The following is a 22,658-nucleotide window of genomic DNA, read 5'->3' on the forward strand; positions in this document are numbered from 1 at the left end:
AGTTCGTTATAATCTTAAATTGGGATGAGGGGAAAGTGTTTTAATACAGATGGAAGCCTATGCATGTTTACTTAAGGCAGCCCTGTTTAGGGAAGCTTTTAAAGTTTAATAGGTTATTGTATTTTAATATTCTGTTGGAAGCTGCCCAGAGTGGCTGGGGAAACCCGGCCAGATGGGCGGGGTATAAATAAATTATTTTTATTATTTATTATTACTTAGAAGTAATGTTCACTGGGGTTTACAACAACCTGATAAATAGGAATAAGTTTGCAGCCATAATTAAGTTGGGTCACACTAGGTGCTAAAACACAGAAACTCTAGTTGCACCTGAGGCTGCAGGCATAGAGAAATGTGGATGATCTCCCTTTGAAAATACAAACACTAGTTCTGTCTTGGTTGTTGAAAGGAAAGCAGGCCTTTGTAGCCTTTTTGTGTAGCCTGAGATCTCTGCACCAAGCAGAGCCTAACCTAGTTGAGACTGAAGGCTTATGCACATTTATGTGGGAGTATTGATAACTGGTTTCCGGTCACGTCAGGAGTCAATGGTGGTTCAGGCAGGGGAAAGCCAGGATTTATGAGGCAAAAATCCTGGCAATGGGGTCTGGGGAGCTCCTGCATCCTGCTTTGCTGCGCAAGCCCATGTATTCCAACTTGAAAGGCAGAGCGGGTGTGACCTGGGAGCATGTCCCAGCCATGGATGAGCCTCTGTCTCCAGCATGATTTGTGGTTGGTTCCTCTATAATTCGGACAATTGGCATTAATCAAGAGGTGCTCCTGGACCGGCATATGCTAATGGCATGCTGCAGTCAGTCAGCTGCCGAAAGGACTGGGCTTGGCTGTTTGAAGGTACAGTGGTACTTCCGGTTATGAACTTAATTTGTTCTGGAGGTCCATTCTTAACCCGAAACCGTTCTTAACATGAGGTGCGCTTTTGCTAATGGGGCCTCTCGCTGCTGTTGCACCGCTGCTGCGCGGTTTCTGTCTCATCCTGAAGCAAAGTGCTTAACCCGAGGTACTATTTCTGGGTTAGCGGAGTCTGTAACCTGAAGCGTATGTAACCCGAGGTACCACTGTAAAGTGGTACCCCTGGTTATGAACTTAATTTGTTCTGAAACCTGAAACTGTTCTTAACTAGAGGCGTGCTTTCGCTAATGGGGCCTCTTGTTGGTGCTGCGCCGCCAGCACACGATTTCCATTCTCATCCGGGGCAAAGTACTCAACTTGAGGTTACTCTTTCATCAGCAGAGCATGACACAATAACCACCTCCAGCTTAGCTTCAATGTCTCTTAATCAAAGGTACATTGATACTGAATACAGTGGTACCTCGGGTTAAGAACTTAATTCGTTCCGGAGGTCCGTACTTAACCTGAAACTGTTCTTAACCTGAAGCACCACTTTAGCTAATGGGGCCTCCTGCTGCCGCTGCGCTGCCACTGCACGATTTCTGTTCTCATCCTGAAGCAAAGTTCTTAACCTGAGGTAATATTTCTGGGTTAGCGGAGTCTGTAACCTGAAGCGTATGTAACCTGAAGCGTATGTAACCCAAGGTACCACTGTACTGAGGTTTGAGTGTCACGTAGCTAGAACAGAGTTATAAGTCTGGCATGGGTGGGACAACGGACTGAGGAGCAAAGGCAAGGAGAGTTGGCTATTCTGCGTGATTTTCAACATCCATCACTTCCAGACCACCTGTTTATGAACAATCATTCTAATTTATTTGCTGGGAAGTTAAAACCTTGTGTCAAGCAGTACATTTTCCTGTCACCTCCCTTATCGCAAAAAAAGTCTGATCTTTAGCGGAAGTGGGTGTGTTGCGCAAGATCTTCAAATCAACTTTGATTGCACAACATAAATTTGCTGGTATGTGATTGCATTCCCCCCCCCCCCAAAAAAAAGAATTGCATCTATCTTGAAGCATCAATTGACAAAGAGGTCTTCCACAAGACTCCTGTATTAAAAATATATTTTTTAAAAAATCATGATGTGTGTACTCTGATCACAAGCTCCATGTGTTGAGATCTTGAGATAATAGGTCCTCCGGCCTGCATTGTTGAAATTCCACCACATCTTTAGCGTGCTCCAATAAGTGAAAACTGGTGCACATATTGTCAAGGAGTAATTTTTATAGGTGCAGAAGCCACCAGAAAATCTTGCAGTTTATAAGTGCCTCTGGGTTCTGGAAGCACAGCGGCTGTTTACAGGCTGTGTGCTATCTGAACTTCAAGGCCAACTGCTCTGGGAACAGGCTAGAATTACTGTCTAATGGGCAGCTCAGCTACTCTTCTTCTGATATTTCCTGCTGGACTGTACATTTTTGTACTTTTTGTTTTGCATTATACTGTGTAGTGTAATTTTTACTGTTTGTAACTGAATTTTGCTCTCAGGAGCTAAGTTTTTGGACCTTGATGCATCTCAGCATGAACTGTATGATTTTTGAACCCCAGTAAACCAAACTGAAGAAAAGCCTGGTGTTTTTCTGTGTAGTCTTTGCACAGTAAAAGCTCTACAAGCATTCGCTAAGCTTTCGCTTCTCAGCTAAATTTAGCAATATGGGGGTGTCTCTGGTTTCTTAGCACCGTACCTTATCACATATATCATTTGGTCAGACATGAAATGGCTGGGTTGCACTCATGTGGGGAGATACCAAGGCTCACTGAATCATCACGATACTGGTGGTTTTTTCCCGTTTTCAGAGGACAAAAAAGCTTCCACACCATCGGTGACAGCAGGTTATAACAGACAATTTTACTTAACATATTTTCTGCTGCAAGAGGAAACTGGATTAAAGGTTGGCATTTTGTTGATGAGTATGTCTTGTGGATGGTGTGAAAAAATTGTATTGCATGACCAACACCAATTCCACAACCAACCTCCGTCCGGAAACACTCTGTTATTAGGATTGTGAAATTTCAGTATGCTGAAAGAATGCTGCTGCTTACCAAAGGCAGCCCTTTGCAGAAGGCCCCTGGTTTGGTGCAAGTCGAGCTGCAAGAGCCCTGTCCAAAACATTGCTAATCTGTAATGGAACAAAAATGGAACAGTAATGTGTTTCCTGTGTTCCTATATGCAGTTCATTGGGATTTGATCTGGAGCATTTTTCAGAAGATTTTTAAAGCAACCCTCAATAAGTAATGCCCCTTCCTAATTTTAAGCGGGGTTGTTTCTAGCAAGTTTTAATTTATACTGCTTGTCTGACTTGCACTATGCAAGTGCTTTTGGTTTTGCATGTTTTCCACCTCATTGCCCTCCAATTACAAAGGAAACACACATGTCCATGTGTAACCACATAATTGCCCTGGACTCCTTTTAAAATGCAGAACTAATGGTATGGTCGTTTGGATTGCAGCCTATGCTTTATTTTCGTTAATGAAAATTAATTCTCATATACAAGTTCAGATAAAGATTTGTCAATGCCTCTGTGGGTTAAACCACAGAGCCTAGGACTTGCTGATCAGAAGGTCGGCGGTTCGAATCCCCGCAACGGGGTAAGCTCCCGTTGCTCGGTCCCTGCTCCTGCCAACCTAGCAGTTCAAAAGCACATCAAAGTGCAAGTAGATAAATAGGTACCGCTCTGGCAGGAAGGTAAACGGCAGTCTGGTAGAAAAGTAGTACTTGTAGCCATCAGCTCTTCAGTCAAGAGAGACGCAATCCCCTGCATCCAGCCTAACCAACAGCTGATCAACAGAACAGTTTTTTTAGTAGTGAGATGCAAGCTAAGGACTCACACAAGGAAATTTCTTCCGGGTAGACAGACTGAGCAACAAAGGAAAAGATAAAAGAAAAAGCGCTCACAATGAAGTCACATGCACCTCAAAAAAAATTAGCATTGAAAGTATTTTTTTTTTTAATGGAAGCAAATGCCGCCTATTGCAATTTTAAAGCATGAGCATATGCATTAAAATTGTTATCACAAAGTTACCTTTACCTTAGCATAGCTATATCCTATCACTACAGGTTTAAACTGCTTTAAAATTCCTTTAAGTTTTAAAATTATGTTGTTCTGCAGGTGCTCTGCACTTTCTCCTGCAGTCATACCTTCCTCAACTTCAGCCCTCCAATGTTTTGAGACTACAATTCCCATCATCCCTGACCACTGGTCCTGCTAGCTAGGGATCATGGAAGTTGTAGGCCAAAAACATCTGGAGGGCCAAGGTTGAGGAAGTCTGATTTAGAGTGTATGTTTGAGTGAGAAAGAGAAGCCATGTTTGCACACAATGATAACCTAAACCATGGCTTACTCGGACTATGCAAATATGCATGCCTAGGTTTGGAAAGCATTCTAAGCCAAATCCTGACTTCACTGTCCCACCACACTGGGTTAGAAGGACTGTGGAGGAGCAGAGTATTACCATTAGTATTATTCACTGAATTCTGTCTGAATATCACATAGCAGTTTACAATATAAAAACACAAAATACATAATAATGAACAAAACTTAGTAGAAAAACTGTAATTATTTTGTTTTTTTAAAAAATCCCTTTCCCCGCTACAATTTGTTTTGCAAAAGGTGGGGAAGAACTGCCATTATGGTCCTGATGCTGCACACGCCAACTTGGAAGTAAGCGGTGCAGGAGTTTTGAGTAGGTGTGAGCTTCTCTCTGTACTTCTGAAGGGTCCTTGAAACTGCCTCATTGGGGTAAGACCTACCAGGACTCATCGCTGCCTCTTGGCCCCCTCTCCGTTTCTGCCTCTGATTCGGGTCTGCTCTCTGCCACAGCCTCTTCCTGCTCACTGAACCCTGTTACCTCTTCAGCTTCTGACACCTCCTCCTCTCAGTCTGCTCCCTCCTCTCCCTCTGACCACTCAGAATTGTCCCACCACCCCCTGGCTCTAAGCCGTCTTCCTTTGGGGGTTCCCCAGCTGGTGCCTCCCACCACTCCTCTACATTCAGCCAGTCCATGACACCCAGTAGACCATAGTCTGCCTTGTTTTGGGTCTCTTTCCTCCCTAGCCTGGTTAACACAAGGGGTTAAAAACACCCTATGACAATAAGCAGTTTAATTTGGTACCAAAGATTAGAATCACAAAACAAACGAGAAACTGTGTTCATTCAGGTTTCTGCATTTATTTTTTGTAAGGATGGTGCAGGTTAGGATTAGTGATAAGGACATCATGCTAATGGGAGTAAAAAATTATTCTGAGAAGACACTATTTAAAGTAAGTTGCAACTTTTCTGCAAAAAAACAAACACCATATTATTTTCTCCTGTGAAGTTTCTCTTAACAATCAGTGACTGTTTCATTACAAAATGCCAATGTGAAATGGGTTTACAAATTTAGTTCTGCTTTTAAAATTGCTGCAACAGATACAATTTTTAACCAGGAGGAGGAACCAAGAATTTTACATCTAATATTCCAATATAATAATCCAGCTTGCCATTTAAACCAAAGTGGAAAATAGCGATTGTAAATGAAAATTTTACTGCTGTATGGAAACTGTGTTTAAGGTCTGTATACAGGTTTTGAACATGTTACCCACAAGGCAGTTCAAACCCCTTTAGATAAAACAAAGTAAGTTAGATCGGGACAAGAAACCCTAGAGCCTGCAGGCAACATGATTTCATCACGTTCGTAAATAAAGATGGAAGGAGCTCCTTAACATATTGTCCTCTGCTCTACAAATGAGAGGAAGTTGAGAAGCAAAGCTTCAATGTATAAGGATCAGAGCCATCTGTAAGATAAAAGGGGAACTGTTAAGAATAAATGCCATTTTGGATGGTGTGCCTTATGACAGCCTGCTAGTCTGAGAAAATAGATTTCTTTTAACAAGTGTTTGACTACTGTGAAAAATTGTTTCCATAATACTACTCTTATTTCTAGCACATTACTGCTTTGTATAATGCATCAGAACTAAATCCAACCTTCTTCCCCTATACAGAAAACACAATCTTTCTACGGAACCAGTTCAATGAAAATACAGTGGTACCTTGGGTTACATATGCTTCAGGTTACATATGCTTCAGGTTACAGACCCCGCTAACCCAGAAATAGTACCTTGGGTTAAGAACTTTGCTTCAGGATGAGAACAGAAATCGCGTGGCGGCAGCAGTGGGAGGCCCCATTAGCTAAAGTGGTTTTCAGGTTAAGAACAGTTTCAGGTTAAGAACAGACCTCCGGAACGAATTCAGTACGTAACCAGAGGTACCACTGTATGGCAGTTTCTCTTGCTTTATAAGATGTGGTTCCCATGCCTTCCATTACAGTTGCTCTTGCGAAGAATTATCACGCCTGTACTAAACCAGGTTTTCCACTCCTTACTATCACTTTAGTACAGAGAAAGTAACCAGTTACCATTTTACAGCTCAGCTTGTTTTCAGTGCCCTTATTCACATGTTAACACCAAGCTAAACCATGACTTAGCACAACCAACAAATGTTCAGGCCCTTTTTCTCCACCCTCAGCATTTTGCTATGCTTGGTGTGTCATCTAAACACACACGCTTGGGTTAGCTCTCCCACGCAAACCACAAGCTCTCAGGACAAACTTCTCAGCTCCGTTTCTCTGGGGAGAGCTAAACCACGTTTCTCTGGGGAGAGCTAAACCACGAATCTAGGTTCAGACAACAAGCTAAGACAGGCCATGGCTTAGGTCAGTGCAGCAGTAAAGCCACCAGGGATGAGCAGCATGGGCCACAATCCATAAGCCTGTGTTTGCTTGTTTGTGGTAACGCAGCTGGGCTCTGCATTAAGTGCAAACTGAGTCAGTGTGATGAGGATTTATAAGAGTGTTGTGTAAATGAAAACACACTGTTAAAACCATTCAACCATATGAAAAAGTCCTTTGACTTCAAAGGAAGAAAACAAAAATGTTTTGCATTTTAAAGACCATAGGAAAATATTGACCAAGCCCAGCAAGTGTTATATCCTAGCACAACCTGGCTACTGTATTTGTAGTGTTTCTTGGTGTTTTTTATTGTGCACAGAATTGTTTTATTGCGCAGCATCTTGGTATTATATTAATGAGAAGGCATATAAAATGTTTAAAATACATCCCTAAAACCCTTTATCCAAATGATATAGAGAGATAAAATATAAAGCTAAAGAATACTTTTAATACATTGACTTACTAGGGTCTTTTATTTGGTAGTGATTAAGTACTGAAAGCGCTTCCATTGCATGAGTCTTGCATTCCCACGCCAGCAGACCAGAAAGCGTTTTGGCTGAAGCTGTCAAAACAAGAGTTTAAAATGGTTGCTTCACACCACCATCAGTAAGTTAGGTTTCTTTGAGAACTTAAATAGAATCAAATATTCACTTACGCTTTGGATCAAATACTTTGTGTTTGATAAAACGTAGAACTTTATGATCATCACACAGCTGGAACAATAAAGTGAAAATATGTTCATTAAACAGCAACAATCTAATTCTAGAGGATGTCATTTTGAGTTACAGAAACTGGTAATTTATGTGATAAGGAGGACACTTGGCACAAAATGAGTCGAGATATCAGGAACCCCATTAATTTTAAGAAAGTGATTATAGGGTAAAAATACTCCCACCAGATAAGTGTCCCTCCATTGCCCAGAAATCCTACAGTCTCATGCTAAACTCTTGACAAACATCTTGCTGTCCAATTTTGAAAATTACAAGATATTCTACTTAAGATAATGAAACATTTTAGAGTCTAATCCATAGCATGGTTGATTTACTTACTTTTAAAACTACAGCAACCATGACAGCAGTGGGGAATCTCCAGCCTGCAGCACTAATTAGTTCCAGCACGGGCCCCAATTCTGCCCACAAGGTCATTCCTTACAAACTACCCCCACCTGTTCCACACTTGATGTCACACAATGAGACAAGGGAACAATCATGAGTTTAAAGTCAGCTCTCAACTGTTCCTTTGCAAGTGGCATTCCCTGTCAGCACCAATAAACTGTTTGGCACTGACCCAAGAGAACCTTCTGCAGTAGGGAGCTCTGCACTGAATAATCTTTGGTGCACCAAGTGGTCTGTTTTGAAGTTGACTACATTGAAACAGCTTGCTAAAGCAAGATTGTTTTCTTCATCTTAGCAAGCAGTTTCAAAACAGATGGCTTCAATTCAAACCAGCATGTACAAATGGATGTAGCAAGTCTCTTTGAAGGTGCATGGGAACTTGAAACAAGATTGTTGTAACTGTCCCATCAGCTGATGTGGTTACACTGATCTCCTTTGAAAGCTGATAGGTATCATTTGATGTCATTATGTCGTATTATTGAGTGTAATATCTGCAAGATGCAATTTCCCACCCCTACTCTAGGACATAAAAAACGGAATCTGCTAAATTACATATAAAAGCTATGATTCCTGCAGCTACCTACCTTTACAAAGGTCTCTTCAGTTACACACAGCGGAACATTATGGTAATGCAACACACAAGATGGTGGCTGAATGATATTCTTGGAAGCTTGACCAGCATTAGTAAAGCGATTGTTCTTGCTCATTGTAAAATCTTTAGAGCTGCTTGTCCCATCTTCCAGCTCGAATAACTGACTAGGAATAATTGAATTCTGTTTGGATACACTATAAATAAAGAGTACATAATTAATAAAACTTTTTGCAGTAAAAAAGGTGTTTTGTTTTTTACAGAATTCTCAAAATATAGTAACAAAATATGAACTCAGAGGAATAATCTACATTTTACTTGTCAAGTAGTGAAGTCAGTCATGCGTTTATCAAGTTATAGAAGGAGATCTACGAAATATAGAAATATTTACATTACTTTTGTAACAAAGTTTACTCTTTGCATATATGGACAGAATTCTTTAAATAAAACTTTATTCAGCATCACTTTTAGTATCTTACACTGCTGAACCTCTTACACAATAATCAGATTGATTATTCAGGCGTAGAGGGAGCAATAACCTTGTCCTTCTGCCAGCATGTGAGGACTTTCTTATTTTGGCAGACTTTGGGGGATTGACTGCTTTTAATGAAAGGGCTGGTGCTGTTTCTAATGTAATTATGTGTATGTTTTACTTAGATCCTCTATAGACAGTATTCTTTTAAAAAACTTTATTCAGCAGTATGTTAATATCTTACATTGCTGGACACATACATTATAGGTGTGCTTTAGCATTAGTATTAAGATGGAATGCACACATACCAAACATTAATTCTCTTCCCAAATAATGTGATATTGTTGAGATGCGTGACTGCTCTTTCAACAGCATATTCATCACCCATTTCCACTAAAGCTGTGCCTGGAATGCTCCTCATAAACTTCACCTGCAGGTTTAAAGAATGGTAAGTTAGGAAATTTTTGGTTTGGTTGGAACATGCATGACACTGTGTTCTCTTCACAGTAATCATGAATTATTCTTTAAATTTCATTGCCTAAACTTTTTTTGTTTTTACCTTCTCAATATTTCCATACAAGCAGAACAAATTGAAGATTCTTGAGCAGTTCATCTTTTGCTGGTGCAATCCAGTAACCATGACAACAGAACCCGAGGTGTTCCCTCCATACATGTAAGATGAGGAGGCCTGGGGAAGTGGGTAAGCAACAAGTTCTGGAGTATACCGAGATGCCATTTGGTATCGGCTCGGTAGTGGTAACAGAGGACCACGCGATCCTAAAGAGAAAGTATTCTTTAGTGAATTTGGTTGGAAAAGTTTAATTGATCTGATATGAAGATTAAAGCTACCAAGTTTTAAAAGCTGCCAGTTTTCCAATAATTACTAATACATCTTAGCAATTAAGGTTTTGCTAGAATGAGCTATGCAGCTTTAGTATCAACTCCCAAAACATGGTCTATCTAGACAAGAATGTTAACTCACATCAACCAAAATATAATTCATACAATTCATACAATGTGCCTCCAAGGAACAAGCTAACTTGAAATGATGTAGGGGCTGGAGCCAAGTGAGTTCGACTCAGAGCACACCAAATGAAATTAATGAGTTTAAGATAGTCATGTGCATTAATTTCAATGGGTCTAATCTGAGTACGACAAACAGTGGATAAACATCTAAAACCACAAGCCAGACTTAAGACTAAAGGACTGTATTGATTTCAATAACCTTCAGCACATCTAACTGTTAGCTTGTGGTCTAAGTGTGTGATTCCAAGTTTCAATCTGTTTCTAGAGGCGCTTTTTGTGTGCAAAGTGAGAAGTATTAAGCAACATTTCATCTTTACTGTGACAAAGTTAACTGCAACTTGGAAAAAAATATTGTTTGCTCACAGAATGACAACTTGATTTATAGTGAGCCATGTAAAGTCTCTGGTTATTACCAAAATGTATTGGCATTTAAAAATAAAAAAATGAGATCATGAAAAACTGGTCATAAATGGATGTGCCATTTGGCAATAGGGCATGAGAAAGCCTCCCTACCCAAGGGTCAAATTCCCTTGTGGACAACCTTCTTAGGGCCACATGCCAGTCATGGGCAGGGTCAGACGCAGCAGTGGGTGCAGCAACAAATATAAAATTTACCTTTGCACAATAGGCTTGTTTCTACACAGCCTCCCACACCTCTGTCAGCCGTCCAGCCAAGCAAGAGGCATCATTGGAGTTCAAAGAAACATTCTAGGCAGACACTTAGGGCACAAAGCAGGGCCAATGAGGGGAGTGGCCTGGCAAGAGTTTTGGGGTCAAATAGAAAGGCCTGGAGAACAAAAGCGACCACCAGGCATGAGGTTCCCCACCCTGCGATAGGGCAAATGAGGGGAGACAGACAAATGTGGTGCCTGACTAATGTAGCAAGACTTTTTTAAAAAGTGTTGGCCTTAGAGTGATGGGGAAAGGATTTATACTACAGACTGCAGAATACATTAAGATGGCACCACAAGCAAAAAAATAGGAGGAAAATCTAGACACATACAACTATATTCACCATATAACCCGTTTTCAATATATCCCATAACTGGAAGCCATATAACCTACCATAGCCATCATGCCTAAATGAGGAGTGGTGCTCTCCCAGAATAGCTTGCCTCTGACTGCCTTCCCCTCTATCTAAAGGAAAAAGAAAAGCATCATTAAACAATAGCAGCCCCCGTTAAAAGATATTGGAGCTTATCAATAAGCAACGGTGGGGGAGGGGGTAATATTTTCTGGTTAATAAGAACACTGCTGGATCAGAGAAAGTGGCCAGCCAGATTCTTCAACGTTACTCTAATATTTTAGTTTGGATACTTTAAACAACCTATTATAAGCTGATTTGCTCCAGCACAAAAACACAGTTGTAAGAAGCCAATATCAATGTGGGCTTGATAATATTTGTTTGAGAAGATTTGACACTTTAAGCCTGAGAGGCCTGGACCCAATACTATAGACCAGAGGTTTTCAACTGTTTTGGGTCCACGGCTCTGTTGACCAACTACATTCTTTCTGCAGCACCCTACAGGGCTCAGAAGCCCACTTATGTCACCCTTTGCCTGCAGAGCTGGTAGTCCCTCACCCCTCCCTTGTGGAGGGTTCCCTCAGCCTCCTCTCTTCCTCCCTCTCCTTCGGAGTACTCTGGGCAGTCGCAGCTGCTGACCCAATATCTGCCCCAAAGAGAGGTGCCTTCTCACACAGGGGCCTGGGAAGCACCACTTGGCCAGCCCTAGAGGCACTATTCACCTGGGGGGCTTGTAGCCAGAGCTGCGGCAACAAACAGCCATGCAAGCCTTTGGGAGGCAGAAATGTGAGATAGCATCAGGAGGGAAGGAAAGAGGGACAGAGGCTAGTGTTGCCCGCAGCACCCCTGACCATCATTCAAACCGCTGCCATAGACTGTAAATTACCTATAACTCTCATAAAAACGTTGTAAATGCAGTACCATCAAAGAACAGTACCTGTATCACACTATTAGCTTCAACAGCAACACATTTTCAAACTGGGTTTCAGCATAATATAACAAAAAATTGTATTACATGGTTTCATAATCAGTAAACTGAAAAGCACCATATTTGTGTACATACATAATTACATCAACAACTGGAGAAGTGCTGAGAAGAATATACATTACTATTAATACAGTCTATGTTATACTTTCAATACTGAAAAATTAAAACTATTAAAAGCACTTTTAACAATGAAAATTTCTTTCAACAAGCCACATTTTATACTAGAATGTAAAGTTAACCAAGGGGTCAACAGTACTGGATGAAAGCAGTACACCAACCTAAAGTAATTATTTATTACAAAAAGAAACAGCAGTTGGCTTTAACATCCACTTCTTGCTTTCAGTAGACAATCAGAAGTTCCAATACCGCAACTGATTGTTAAGCAATGGGAAATGAGAAACATCCAGCTGAAGTAGCATACAGTTCTTTCTCAGTTTGGATAATGCACAATATTTCAAGTTTTGTTTCCAATGTTTGAGACTGTTAAAACAACCAAGGAATTAGATAGTCGTATAATAATTTGATTTTGATAGTGGGAGAGTAAAGAGAGATTGTGGCACCCAGAACACAAGCCCATTATTAGGAAGCAATTTCCACAGATTTCAGCATGTGCTATCCAAAATGGAAGTGCTAGTCATCTCACATACTAGCCACATCACTCAGCCCTTAAGTTACAGAGGACAGGACAACGGAAGTAGCAAACATCAGTCACCAGAATTACATGTTTGAGTAGGATGCAATGGCAGTCTTGAGCTTGGGAAATGAAAAATCAGGATTAAAACTGCCCAGTTCTGAAGATCAGTGGGTACCCTTGAAAACCAAGCTTTACCTTCTGACAATAGTTATGAAGCTAACAAACTACTTAGGGAAAAGGTTGGGATGCAAAATGTAATTTTATATAAATACAACCATCAGCTCAAATCTCCTGCTTTAAATCAACTGCATTTCGGTTAAACACTAAACTTGGGCACATTTTCCTGTCTGAAGAAACCAGAACGGAAGCCTGTTTTATGAAGAGAATTCTCCCCAAATCTTGCATGTAAAGCAGCCCATCACAATGACACTTTTGTGTAGGCCACTCCTGTAAGAATGTCAAGAAAATCAGTTAAGTATTACATCTCCAGCTGATGAAGCTGCCCACTCCTTGTCAATCAGTATGCTGTACACAACATTAAAAATACTCGGGACTTCCGGGTCGGCGCCATCGCCGAATGGCGGGCTCCCTCCGAGCTCCGGAGGGAGCCTGCTCGGCAGGGGCTGGGTCCTACCGCACCGGCGATGCGGGGACCCTTAAAAACCACAGCCACGGAGGCCGTGGACATGGAGACTCGGCTGGCACCGTCAGCGCCCTCTCGATTCGTGAAGGAGCCTTTTTAAAGGCTACGGATCGGGTGCCGGGGAGGAGCGTGGTGCTTTGAGTCCTCTGCTATCCCTGCCGAGCGCAGCCGCATGCCATCCGGCGGAGAGCGCTGACTTCTTCTATTGAAAATTTGGACCCAAAAGAAGAACCCGTGAGTAATTGGAATATGGACTAAAAAGAGGGATAAATTTTTAGAATTTGGAGCGAACGGGGGAGGTGGAAAAAAGGAAGTCAGCCCCCCCCCAAATTGTAGAAGAGCCAAAACAAAGGACTGGATAACTAAGATCGAGAGGAACCTTATCTTGCCGAACTAGCAACTTCGCGAGGGAAATTTATAAGATTGAGCTGGAGGAGAAAAGTGGAATTCGGATTAAAAAGCAACCCCCCCGGAATCCCTGGAGCGATTCGTGAAAATGCCTGGAGAAGAATAACGGAGGTTTTGACAGCTGTCAAAGAGCTGTCAAAACGGAAGAATGAAATTGAGACTTTGTTATGAGGACTTTGCCGGTTACATTTGTTATAAATTGGAGATAAATTGTTTCAAATAAGGATTTATAAGTTATTTGGACTGGCGGATGTGATCTGGAAGGGAACTTTGTTATTGTAATCCACCTAGAGGAGCTGAGGGACATTGCATGTGTTTTCGACGGGAAACTTGAACAGTTGGATAGAACTTTTAATCTCCTGGGAAACTGCAGAAATGGAACATTATTTTGTCTACAGAGGCCTACACTTTACTGGAAACAATGGATTAATCTGTTGAAAAATGAAAGGAACATGATGTAATGTTTTGCTCCTGAATAACAAGCCTCTGTAGAGACACTAGAAGCCTTTGGAAAAAGAACATTTCTGTGAGGGAACAGGGAAGTAAAAAGGAGGAGAGTGATTGACAAGAACAAGGAAACAACAAGAACTGGACAGAACTGGAGTGGGAACATTAGGGATATCCAGATTTGACAAGCTTATGGATATAAAATTGGAGTTTATACTCCTGGATATAAAAATCTGGATAGAAGAAATGGGCCCCCTTTGATAGACTCCTTCTATGATTGGACATCTGTAATTTAAAAAAAAGACCGGTAAAGAACCAGAGGGATGTGGGTTTAGTGAAATGTGGGTTCATCAGGAAGACATTAGAAGTGGAGGGATAGGAGGAACGCAACAGGGAAAGAGGGGAGGGAAATTTGGAATCCAAAGGTTGTAAAATTATTGTTTGTTTTTATTCTATTTTCATCTGTATTATATTTGAAAGGGGGGAACTCGTGGAAGGGAATAGGTCGACCTTAGGGGATGGAAATTTGGATAAATTGAGTTATTGATGATGAGTGTATTTTGGGAATAAGAATTTGTTGAATATTATTGCTTTTTTGGAAGATTTGGAACACAAGAGGGGGTGGGGAGGGGAAGTCCTAGATATTGGAAAAAGTTTATGAATTGGATTTTATTTGTTTTAATTTGGAAAACCTTAATAAAAATTATTTAAAAAAAAAAAAATAAAAATACTCAAGCATTTTCCGTGCTGCTTTATTAAGACTGTTGCTGGTTACAGATTTTGGAGAAAGAAGTAACTGTGTTTTCTTTCATCACTTCTTGTCTAGAGCAAGGATGAGATATATGTGGCGCTCCAAATGTTGTTGGACTAAAACTCCCATCATGCCTGGCTAATGGCAATGCTAGGTGTAGCTGATGAGAGCTGGAGTCCAACACAACCTGCAGGGCTACAGATTTCCCATCTCTGCTCAAGGAAGAACATTGCTACAAAATGAACTGTAAATGGTAAATTCAGCTCTCTTCTTGCCTGAAACACATGGGAAGGAACAAGGGAGCAACTCTACTTCAGTACAAGATAGAACAGTATGCTTATATCTTCTTCCACAGGTCCAAGGGAGCTTTACATTTCACATACACAGGCCACAATATAGGAGCCACTCTAGTACATGGCAACCCTGTTTGAAACTGAGAGTACTTTCCAAATCAATTTTTATTAAAGTTTTCACAATTCAAGAGAAGAATATCTAGAACAAATAGAATCAAAAAGTCTGGAAAGAGAGAAAGAGAACAGGAGAGAGAAAGGATAAAAGAGGGGAGAACGAAGAAAACAACACTTCTGCTTCTTTCAAAAGTAGTTTGTGATATGACACTGAATGATAATGAATTTATTACGGTCATAGACCAGAAAAAACATAAAAAGCAACAATAGTTTACAAAGGGAATAACGGTGTCAATTAAAAATTGTAAAATTATACATAAAAGCAATACACATATGCACACACACCCACACCCACACCCACACACACACATATATGCACTACAGTATATGTATAGACTTAAAAAAATGGGGGGGGGGCTTGTCCAGGGGTCAAGTCTTTTACTTTTTTACAGCTAATGCCCTCCGCTTGATCGCAGCCGCAGAAAATTTGGCCACTTTCAGTGTTACTTCTGGGTTTTTATCTCCTAGTAGGATTTTCAGCCGCTGAGATTCAGATCGACCTGGAAATTTCTGAACGATAGGGGAGATAAACAGTGACCTAATATCCCCGTAAAGGTCGCAGTGTAACAACACATGTGAAGCCGTTTCCACCTCTTTCAGACCACATGGGCAAACTCGTTCAGCATAGGGTGTGCCCTCGTATCTGCCCTTTAGTAAGGCAGATGGCAGTACATCAAATCTGGTAAGGGTAAACGCCCGCCTGTATTTTGCGATTTGTAGATCCAGCAAATATGGTGTTAGATTAAACCCTTTTCCATAATCTTGGATAGCTGGATATTTATCTATCTTGCTCATATGGTCCTGAAGCTCTACATCTCCTATTCGCTGGCTCACCATCCTTTTAGCCTTTTCAAAACCTGAGGCTATAAGTTCTTGTGGGGAAAGCCCCAGGCCCTTCAATTTTTCATAAAGCGACAATCTCCATTTAGACTGGAACGGGTCTAGTAGAGTCAATGGAGCCACTCCCACTGGGAAAAATATGAGTTTTAGCCAGAAGTGAATCTTCAGGATCCATATCCTGGCATTAATAGGGAGTTGACCTACCTCCAGCCTGATGGCTGTGTTGGGGACACAGGTAGGTAACCCTAGTAGGGAGCGGTAAAATTTAGTTTGTACAGATTCCAGGGACTTGAGTTTTTGACAATTAAATATCTGGGTGCCATACATCAATTGTGGAAGTATTTTTGCAACAAAGACCTGGGAGGCAGCAGGAACATATTGACCTCCTTTTCTGTAAAAGAATCTTATGATAGCTCTGGAAGATCTTTGCGCATTTACAATGGAGTTCTTAATCTGATGGCACCAAGATCCCTTCTCATCAAAAATTATTCCAAGATATCTAAAAGATGTTACTTGCTCAATAGGTTGGTTATTAATTTTCCATTTATGTCGGAGTTTTCTCTTGGAGAACACCATAATTTTTGATTTAGTGTAATTTATTATTAGGTGTTCAGCTTCGCAATACTCTGTAAGAGCTCGTAAAAGTTTTCTTAGACCCATACAAGAGAAGGAAATAAGTGCCGCATCATCTGCGTACAAAAGGACTGGGATTGGTATATTATTTAGGTTTGGGGGATGAGTACTTTCTTCCTCCATCTTTCCGACTAAGGAGTTTATATAGAAGTTAAATAGAATAGGGGCAAGAACACAGCCTTGCTTGACACCATGGAAACTTTGGATTTCCTTTGATAGGTTCCCATAACGGTCGCATCTAACACGGATCCGAGTATTTTCATGTAGTCTACGGATAAGAAGCAAAAGACGTCTATCGATGTTTGTGGCATTTAATTTTTCCCAAAGTCTGTGCCGGGGTATCAAATCGAAAGCTGATTTGAAATCTATAAAGGCTACATAGAGGGAGCCTCCTTTCTTTGAGGTGTATTTCTCCACTAGATGTTGCAATACCAGTCCTTGGTCTAGAGTTGATCTATGTGCCCTGAAACCAGCCTGGGCTTCCTTTAGGATGTGCTCCTGTTCCAGCCAGTCCGCAAACTTTTCACGTAAGTGAGTTGCATAAAGTTTGCTAATGATGCTTAAGAGACTGATTGGTCTGTAATTGGCTGGATCAAGTTTACAGCCTTTCTTGAATATGGGAACGATGATTGCCAATCCCCAGTCCTCTGGTATTATTGCTGTTTGATCTATGCTGGTGAATAGGGTGGCAAGGACTGGGGCCCACCAGTCAATATTGGCTTTGAGAAGCTCAGGAGCGATATTATCTGCTCCCGGGGCTTTTCTGTGTTTGAGTGCCTGAATAAGTCTCCTGATCTCCGCAACCGACACCGGAGGCCACTCATCACCTGCCGCACACTGTATTAGTGGCTGTGTCAAAGGCAGAGCTGAATATGAAGATTGGAAAAATGCCTCCCAAGTCCCTGCAGGTATAGTATACTCCACTTCTGAGGAGGTAGATCGCACTCCATTTGCTACCAGTCTCCAGAAGGTGGCCGAATCTCTCTCTCTGGATGCATCTATTAGGCATTTCCATTCTCTTTTCTGTGCCAGGATTTTTTTGTTTTTGATCAAGATTTTATAATTTCGTTTATCTTCAAACCAGACCGTGGGGAGTTGGGGTAAATTGGCAGATCTATAATTCTTGTATTTTTTCAGTAAGTTTAGCTTCATGTCCTGACATTCTTGATCAAACCAGGGTTTGGAGTTTTTATATACTGAGGATTGCCTACTTGACCTGTTCCTTTTTTCCTTCAGGGAATCTTGAAGGAGTGAAATTAACTCCTGAAATAAATTTATCTTTAATTCATGGCTTGAGGAAGTTATAAGGTTTTCTCTCTTAGTGAGGAATTCCTTTGAGCATAGCCTACTTGAAATTTCCTTATGCAGTTCATCTGTCCATCTGATACGAGAATATCTGAGCTCCAAAGCTGTAGGGCTCGAATGTTCGATTTTCTCAGCGCAGGATAAATCCTTTCCCGCAGCTACGAGTGCACTTAATGGCAGATGGTCACTGTCTAAGCGCTCCTCCACTTTGCATTCCAGAACTTTGTTTTGAAGATCATACGACACGATTATATAATCAATTGTGGAGGCACCATTGTTAGATATAAATGTGAATTCTCCGACCTTCTCCCCCTCTGTACGGCCATTTAGTATAACCAAGTCCAACTTGTTGACCAAGTGTAATAGGCATAAGCCGGCATAATTGCAGCCTTTATCCTTTGAGATTCTAGCTGGTATTGAGTGGGCTTCCTCTATAATGGGGGCTGTTTCATGGAAATGGGCATACAAAGCCTCATCAGATTGTCCAGTTCTGGCATTTAGGTCGCCTGCCACCACTACAGAGGCATCAGGAAATTGATTTGATAGTTTGTCAAGATACTGTTCTAACTGAGCCCAAGTATTTCTTATCAGTCTTTTCTCTCTTTGTGGGGGTAGGTATACGTTAATCAGCAGCAAGCTGTGGGTTCTCCACTGTACTTGCACAGCTGTGGCCAGATGGTCTAGTGGGTCTAGTTTTTTAAATATGGCCCTTAGCCTTGTTGAGATTAAAGTAACTAACCCACCTTTAACTCGCCCCCCTCTAGTACTTAAAAGACCTGGGAGGGAGAACGCAGAAAAGCCATTTAACTCCACTTCACTTGTGCTCCAGGTCTCCTGGAGAAACACAATGTCATGTCTCTGGATATATTTAGCAAAGGATTGGTCAGAAACCCTCTTTTGCCAACCTGCAATATTCCAAGTTAGCAAGGCAAGGTTGCACGTTGTCTTGCCAAAGGTTGATCTTAGTCAATTTGCCTTTGAAAGATTTTTAGGGCCTATCTTTTTATCTATTGGTTGAATTTCGTTCATTTTGGCAATGTCCATAGATGTATTATCGCCCAGGTACTCAATGGAATCAATTGAAGGGTGCAGCGTGCTAACATTAGTGATCAGTACTCCTTTTTTTGGCGAATCTACCTTGAGGTGTTCTATTTGACTGATACCAAGTTCATCCTCATCCAGGTATCTCATGCTGGTCCAAGAGCGCGTTGTGGTTGTCATAGGGATGGTTTCCTTCTTAGATGGTAGATTGTTGCTGTCCCTTACGCACTGTGTTAGATCTGTTGCTGTCAGGTTTATCTCTGCAGCTGCAGAGGTATTATAAAGGTAGTCTTTCATGGTTGCCATAGGGATGGTTTCCTTCTTAGATGGTAGTTTATCCCTTGCGCACTGTGTTAGATCTGTTGTTAACAGGTTTATCTCTGCAGTTGCAGAGGTATTATAAGAGTAATCTTTCATGGGGTCTGTCTTGGCTTTTTCAGAGAGGTTCTCTTTCTTTAATTGGTCCGTTGCCGGTTCTTTCTCTCTTACTTTTTCCTGAGCATTCATCTCTGTTAGCTTATTTCTAAGGGTCTCCAATCTTCTCAAGATCTCAGATTGGGCAAGGAAAGGCAACAATCCAAACTGATTTATTAATGCCTTTTCTTCTGGATAGAAGTTATCCGTCCCCTCATTAGGCAGTCTCATCTCCTGTCTTAGTTTCAAGGACCCTTGCTCAGTATGTTCCAGTTTGTCTTTGCGAGTTCCTAAGAGGGATGGTGGAACGCCAGACTCTTCGAATAGGCGGGTCACCAACAGGCCAGCCCTCTGAAGCCTGTCCCTCTTGTCCAAGATTTGTTTAGTTACCGACCAGTCCTTAAAGGTCACCACGACTCTGTTTTGGGCCTTATCAAAAGGAAGAAATTTCACGCTAACAATATTTTCTGCTGGAATAAGGCCTCTGATGACTAAGTCAATTTTCTTAAGTATATAAATTCTCTGTTGTGCAGGTGTGGAAAGGCCTCCATGCTTGAAGAGAGGGAGGAGGACTAGTTTATGTTTAATTAAAATTAAGTTCTGGCTCTTTTGTGCTCCCTTCTGGGGAGTTTCTTGCTTTGGGTCTGGAGTTTTCTTTAGTTTGCCACTGGGGGGCAGCGATTGTTTTACTTGCCTTGGAGGGCTAGCCACCTGACGTTTATTTAAAATGTTTGGGCTTTGACTCTTATTTGGCGTTGTTATGCTGGGGTTCTTTGTGCTTGAGTTCTCCAAAATCTTGAATAACTTTGAGAAGTTCATTTTCCCCGTCCAGGAGGGCAGCTTAGCCTTTCGGCCTATCTTCACATTCTTCGGCTTCTTCTTATGCATTGGTCTCTTTCCCTTTAAGGAAGGTTTCCTAGTGGCCAGTACTTTCCCTTGGACTAGTTTGGCTCTGCTTGTTTTCCTTTCTTTGATGTTGGGCTGGATTTTATTTCCATTTGGCTTATTGCTGGCTTCTTTGTGAAAGTGGCAGTCCTCTTTCCTCCTGATTAGTTCAATCAGGGAGGTGAGCAAACCCAAACATTCTGAAAGAAAGTTTTTAATTGGCCCCAGTTCTTTAATTAGCTGAGTTTGATGTTCTTCCAACAGATCTTTGTACAACCCTGTCATTATGTAATTAAAACTGCCCAGATCTGGATGTCGAGCTCTTGTGTCGTTTAGCCACTCCTCCACCTCGATCGGGGCAGGAGACCCCCCCTTTCCTCCAAGCATAGATTGATGAGTGGGTTCCCTTGACCTAGCTTCTGGGTTTCCCAGTTGAGGCTCCTGTTCCGGTCGGGCCTCAAGGGCTGTATTTTCTGTAGTAGCCTGCTTTAACTCGGTTGCCAGGTCGACTCCTTTTCCTCCACCACCCTCTGCTTCCATGCCCCTTCCGAACGAGGTACGGTCGACAGACCATTCGTGCAAATGCAGGGTCTCTGTGTTTTTATTTCCTTTTATTTCTTCTTCTTTTGGTTTAAAATAATATGGAATTTTTGCCTGCTTTTTCTTTGGGGCAGGGGGTTCAACAGCTTGTACTTGAGCTAAAGGAATCCCCAGTTCTTTGTAATTCTGTCTTGTAAGTACCATTTGAGTTATCTTCTCTAGCCGTGTGCTAGGACCTTATTCAAAAGGAGCTCAGAGGTTGGAATTTGCCTCAGATAGCCTCAAAATAGCACTCAAATAGCCTCAAAATAGCACTGGATGGCCTTGGAAGATTTGAATAGCTTCCGCGGGATACAAAGGGCAGATAGAAAAAGGAAAAAAGAAGCTCCGGAGGGGAGAGGAGAAAGGGGAGGTTTAAAATACCTCCTGGTAGCTCCCGGATTCTTTATCAGGCTAAACTTTGATTTTTCCGAGTGTCTTTCTGTATTGTTGTTATTATTCTATAAAAAGCTCCTACTCACTCTGTTGAGGCTCACAGAAGACTTACTGCCGGCGCCATCTTATCTCCAGCTCCACCACACTGAATTTGCTGATGAAATGGAAATAAAAAATTCCACCGGACATTGCCACACACTTGAGAGCACCTGTTTTGTTTGTTTTCCTTCAAGAAAATATTTCTCATTTCCCAATCTTTCATGTACTAAGCCAAGGCACAGTTTAAAATTACAGTCTGAACTACATGTTTGCTAGTTGCTTGAATATACATCTATATATTTTGGAAAATTATCCACTGAATTGCCCAAGGTAACTCAGTGACTTCCCAATTCGGTAGTTTAAAGGAGGGGGAACGTGAGCTTTAATGTAACGTACTGCAGGTGGACAATCTGCTAACCAATACTGCAGCCCCCTTATTAACCTTTTACAAACACTTAATTCTGCATGTCCAAGCCCTAACCTTTAAATAATACATTTTTACAAGCCAAAGCACTACCAGTAAAAACAACCTTTCTGCAATGATTAAAAGGAAAGATGAAACCTTCACTATGTTTAAAATTTAGAAGATACTCTACCTTGGTAAGGTTAAGTTCCCACCTCCATGTTATAATTGCCTAGATTTTCAAAAGGTACATTACAGCAGATTATACACAAATCATTCAGTTACAAAGAGCATTTACAGAAATCAAACTACATAGCAATTCCTTTTACATTTCCATGCAGGTTTTTTTACTGATGAAAACACTATTCCAACTAGCTTCTGCAATTAAAAATGCTCAGACATTTTAGACCTTGAATCAAATATTGGTGCTTGCGGGGACTCATTTGACAGGGTACAGGTGAATTTCAATTAATCTTTAAAGTAAGGGCAGTCCTTTAGAAAGCATTTACACTGGTAAAAAACCAGGAGAGAAACAAGAGTTTGGATCTTCCATTTTATGGTGTTTCATTCTACAACGGTAATTTTAAAGGGACATAAGACTGGAAACACATGCAAACTGGTTTAGAATGGGTACAGTCTACCATGGTATTTTCGTGCCATGCAAACCAGAAGTGCTGTAAGTGGTCCTCCTTGATATGCTTGTGGTGATGGTGCATGCAGTATGCAGTCAAGGTGAGTTGCAAGTCTGAGGTTTCTCAGAGGGCCTGTTGATGATGCCGATGTGGTGCATGATGAAGTGTAGAGTCAGCCTGCTGGAGTCCTCTATCCTTCTTAATGCCTTGTCCAACAAATGAGGAAAATCCTTCCCGTGGAGAAGCAGTGTGCAAGTTTGTAGTTTGTAAGGAAAGTCTGCATCAGTGTCCTCTCCTCCAAAGAGTGAGAGCTGCTTGGAGAAA

The 22,658-nt window shown here is 41.3% G+C and overlaps 1 protein-coding gene and 1 long non-coding RNA gene across 2 annotated transcripts in view; one reads left to right on the forward strand and one right to left on the reverse strand.

The window, feature by feature from the left end:
* The first annotated feature begins 1,235 nt into the window (after positions 1-1,235).
* Positions 1,236-2,464, forward strand: LOC309366581. The gene is made up of 2 exons (XR_014166802.1): positions 1,236-1,320; positions 1,565-2,464. It is a non-coding gene; the product is annotated as an uncharacterized lncRNA (long non-coding RNA).
* Positions 2,465-5,050: 2,586 nt separating this feature from the next.
* Positions 5,051-22,658, reverse strand: part of LOC309366580 (heterogeneous nuclear ribonucleoprotein L-like) — a 30,173-nt gene continuing 12,565 nt past the window's right edge. The window contains exons 7-13 of the mRNA XM_081905263.1: positions 10,871-10,942; positions 9,339-9,556; positions 9,088-9,209; positions 8,303-8,504; positions 7,259-7,316; positions 7,067-7,165; positions 5,051-5,671 (exon numbers count right to left, since the gene is read on the reverse strand). Coding sequence (XP_081761389.1) covers positions 5,616-5,671; positions 7,067-7,165; positions 7,259-7,316; positions 8,303-8,504; positions 9,088-9,209; positions 9,339-9,556; positions 10,871-10,942 — 827 coding nt within the window. The 3' untranslated portion in view covers positions 5,051-5,615. The remainder of the gene's footprint in view (positions 5,672-7,066; positions 7,166-7,258; positions 7,317-8,302; positions 8,505-9,087; positions 9,210-9,338; positions 9,557-10,870; positions 10,943-22,658) is intronic.

The sequence above is a fragment of the Podarcis melisellensis genome (assembly GCF_964234715.1).
Source record: "Podarcis melisellensis genome assembly, chromosome: 3".
NCBI lineage: Eukaryota > Metazoa > Chordata > Lepidosauria > Squamata > Lacertidae > Podarcis > Podarcis melisellensis.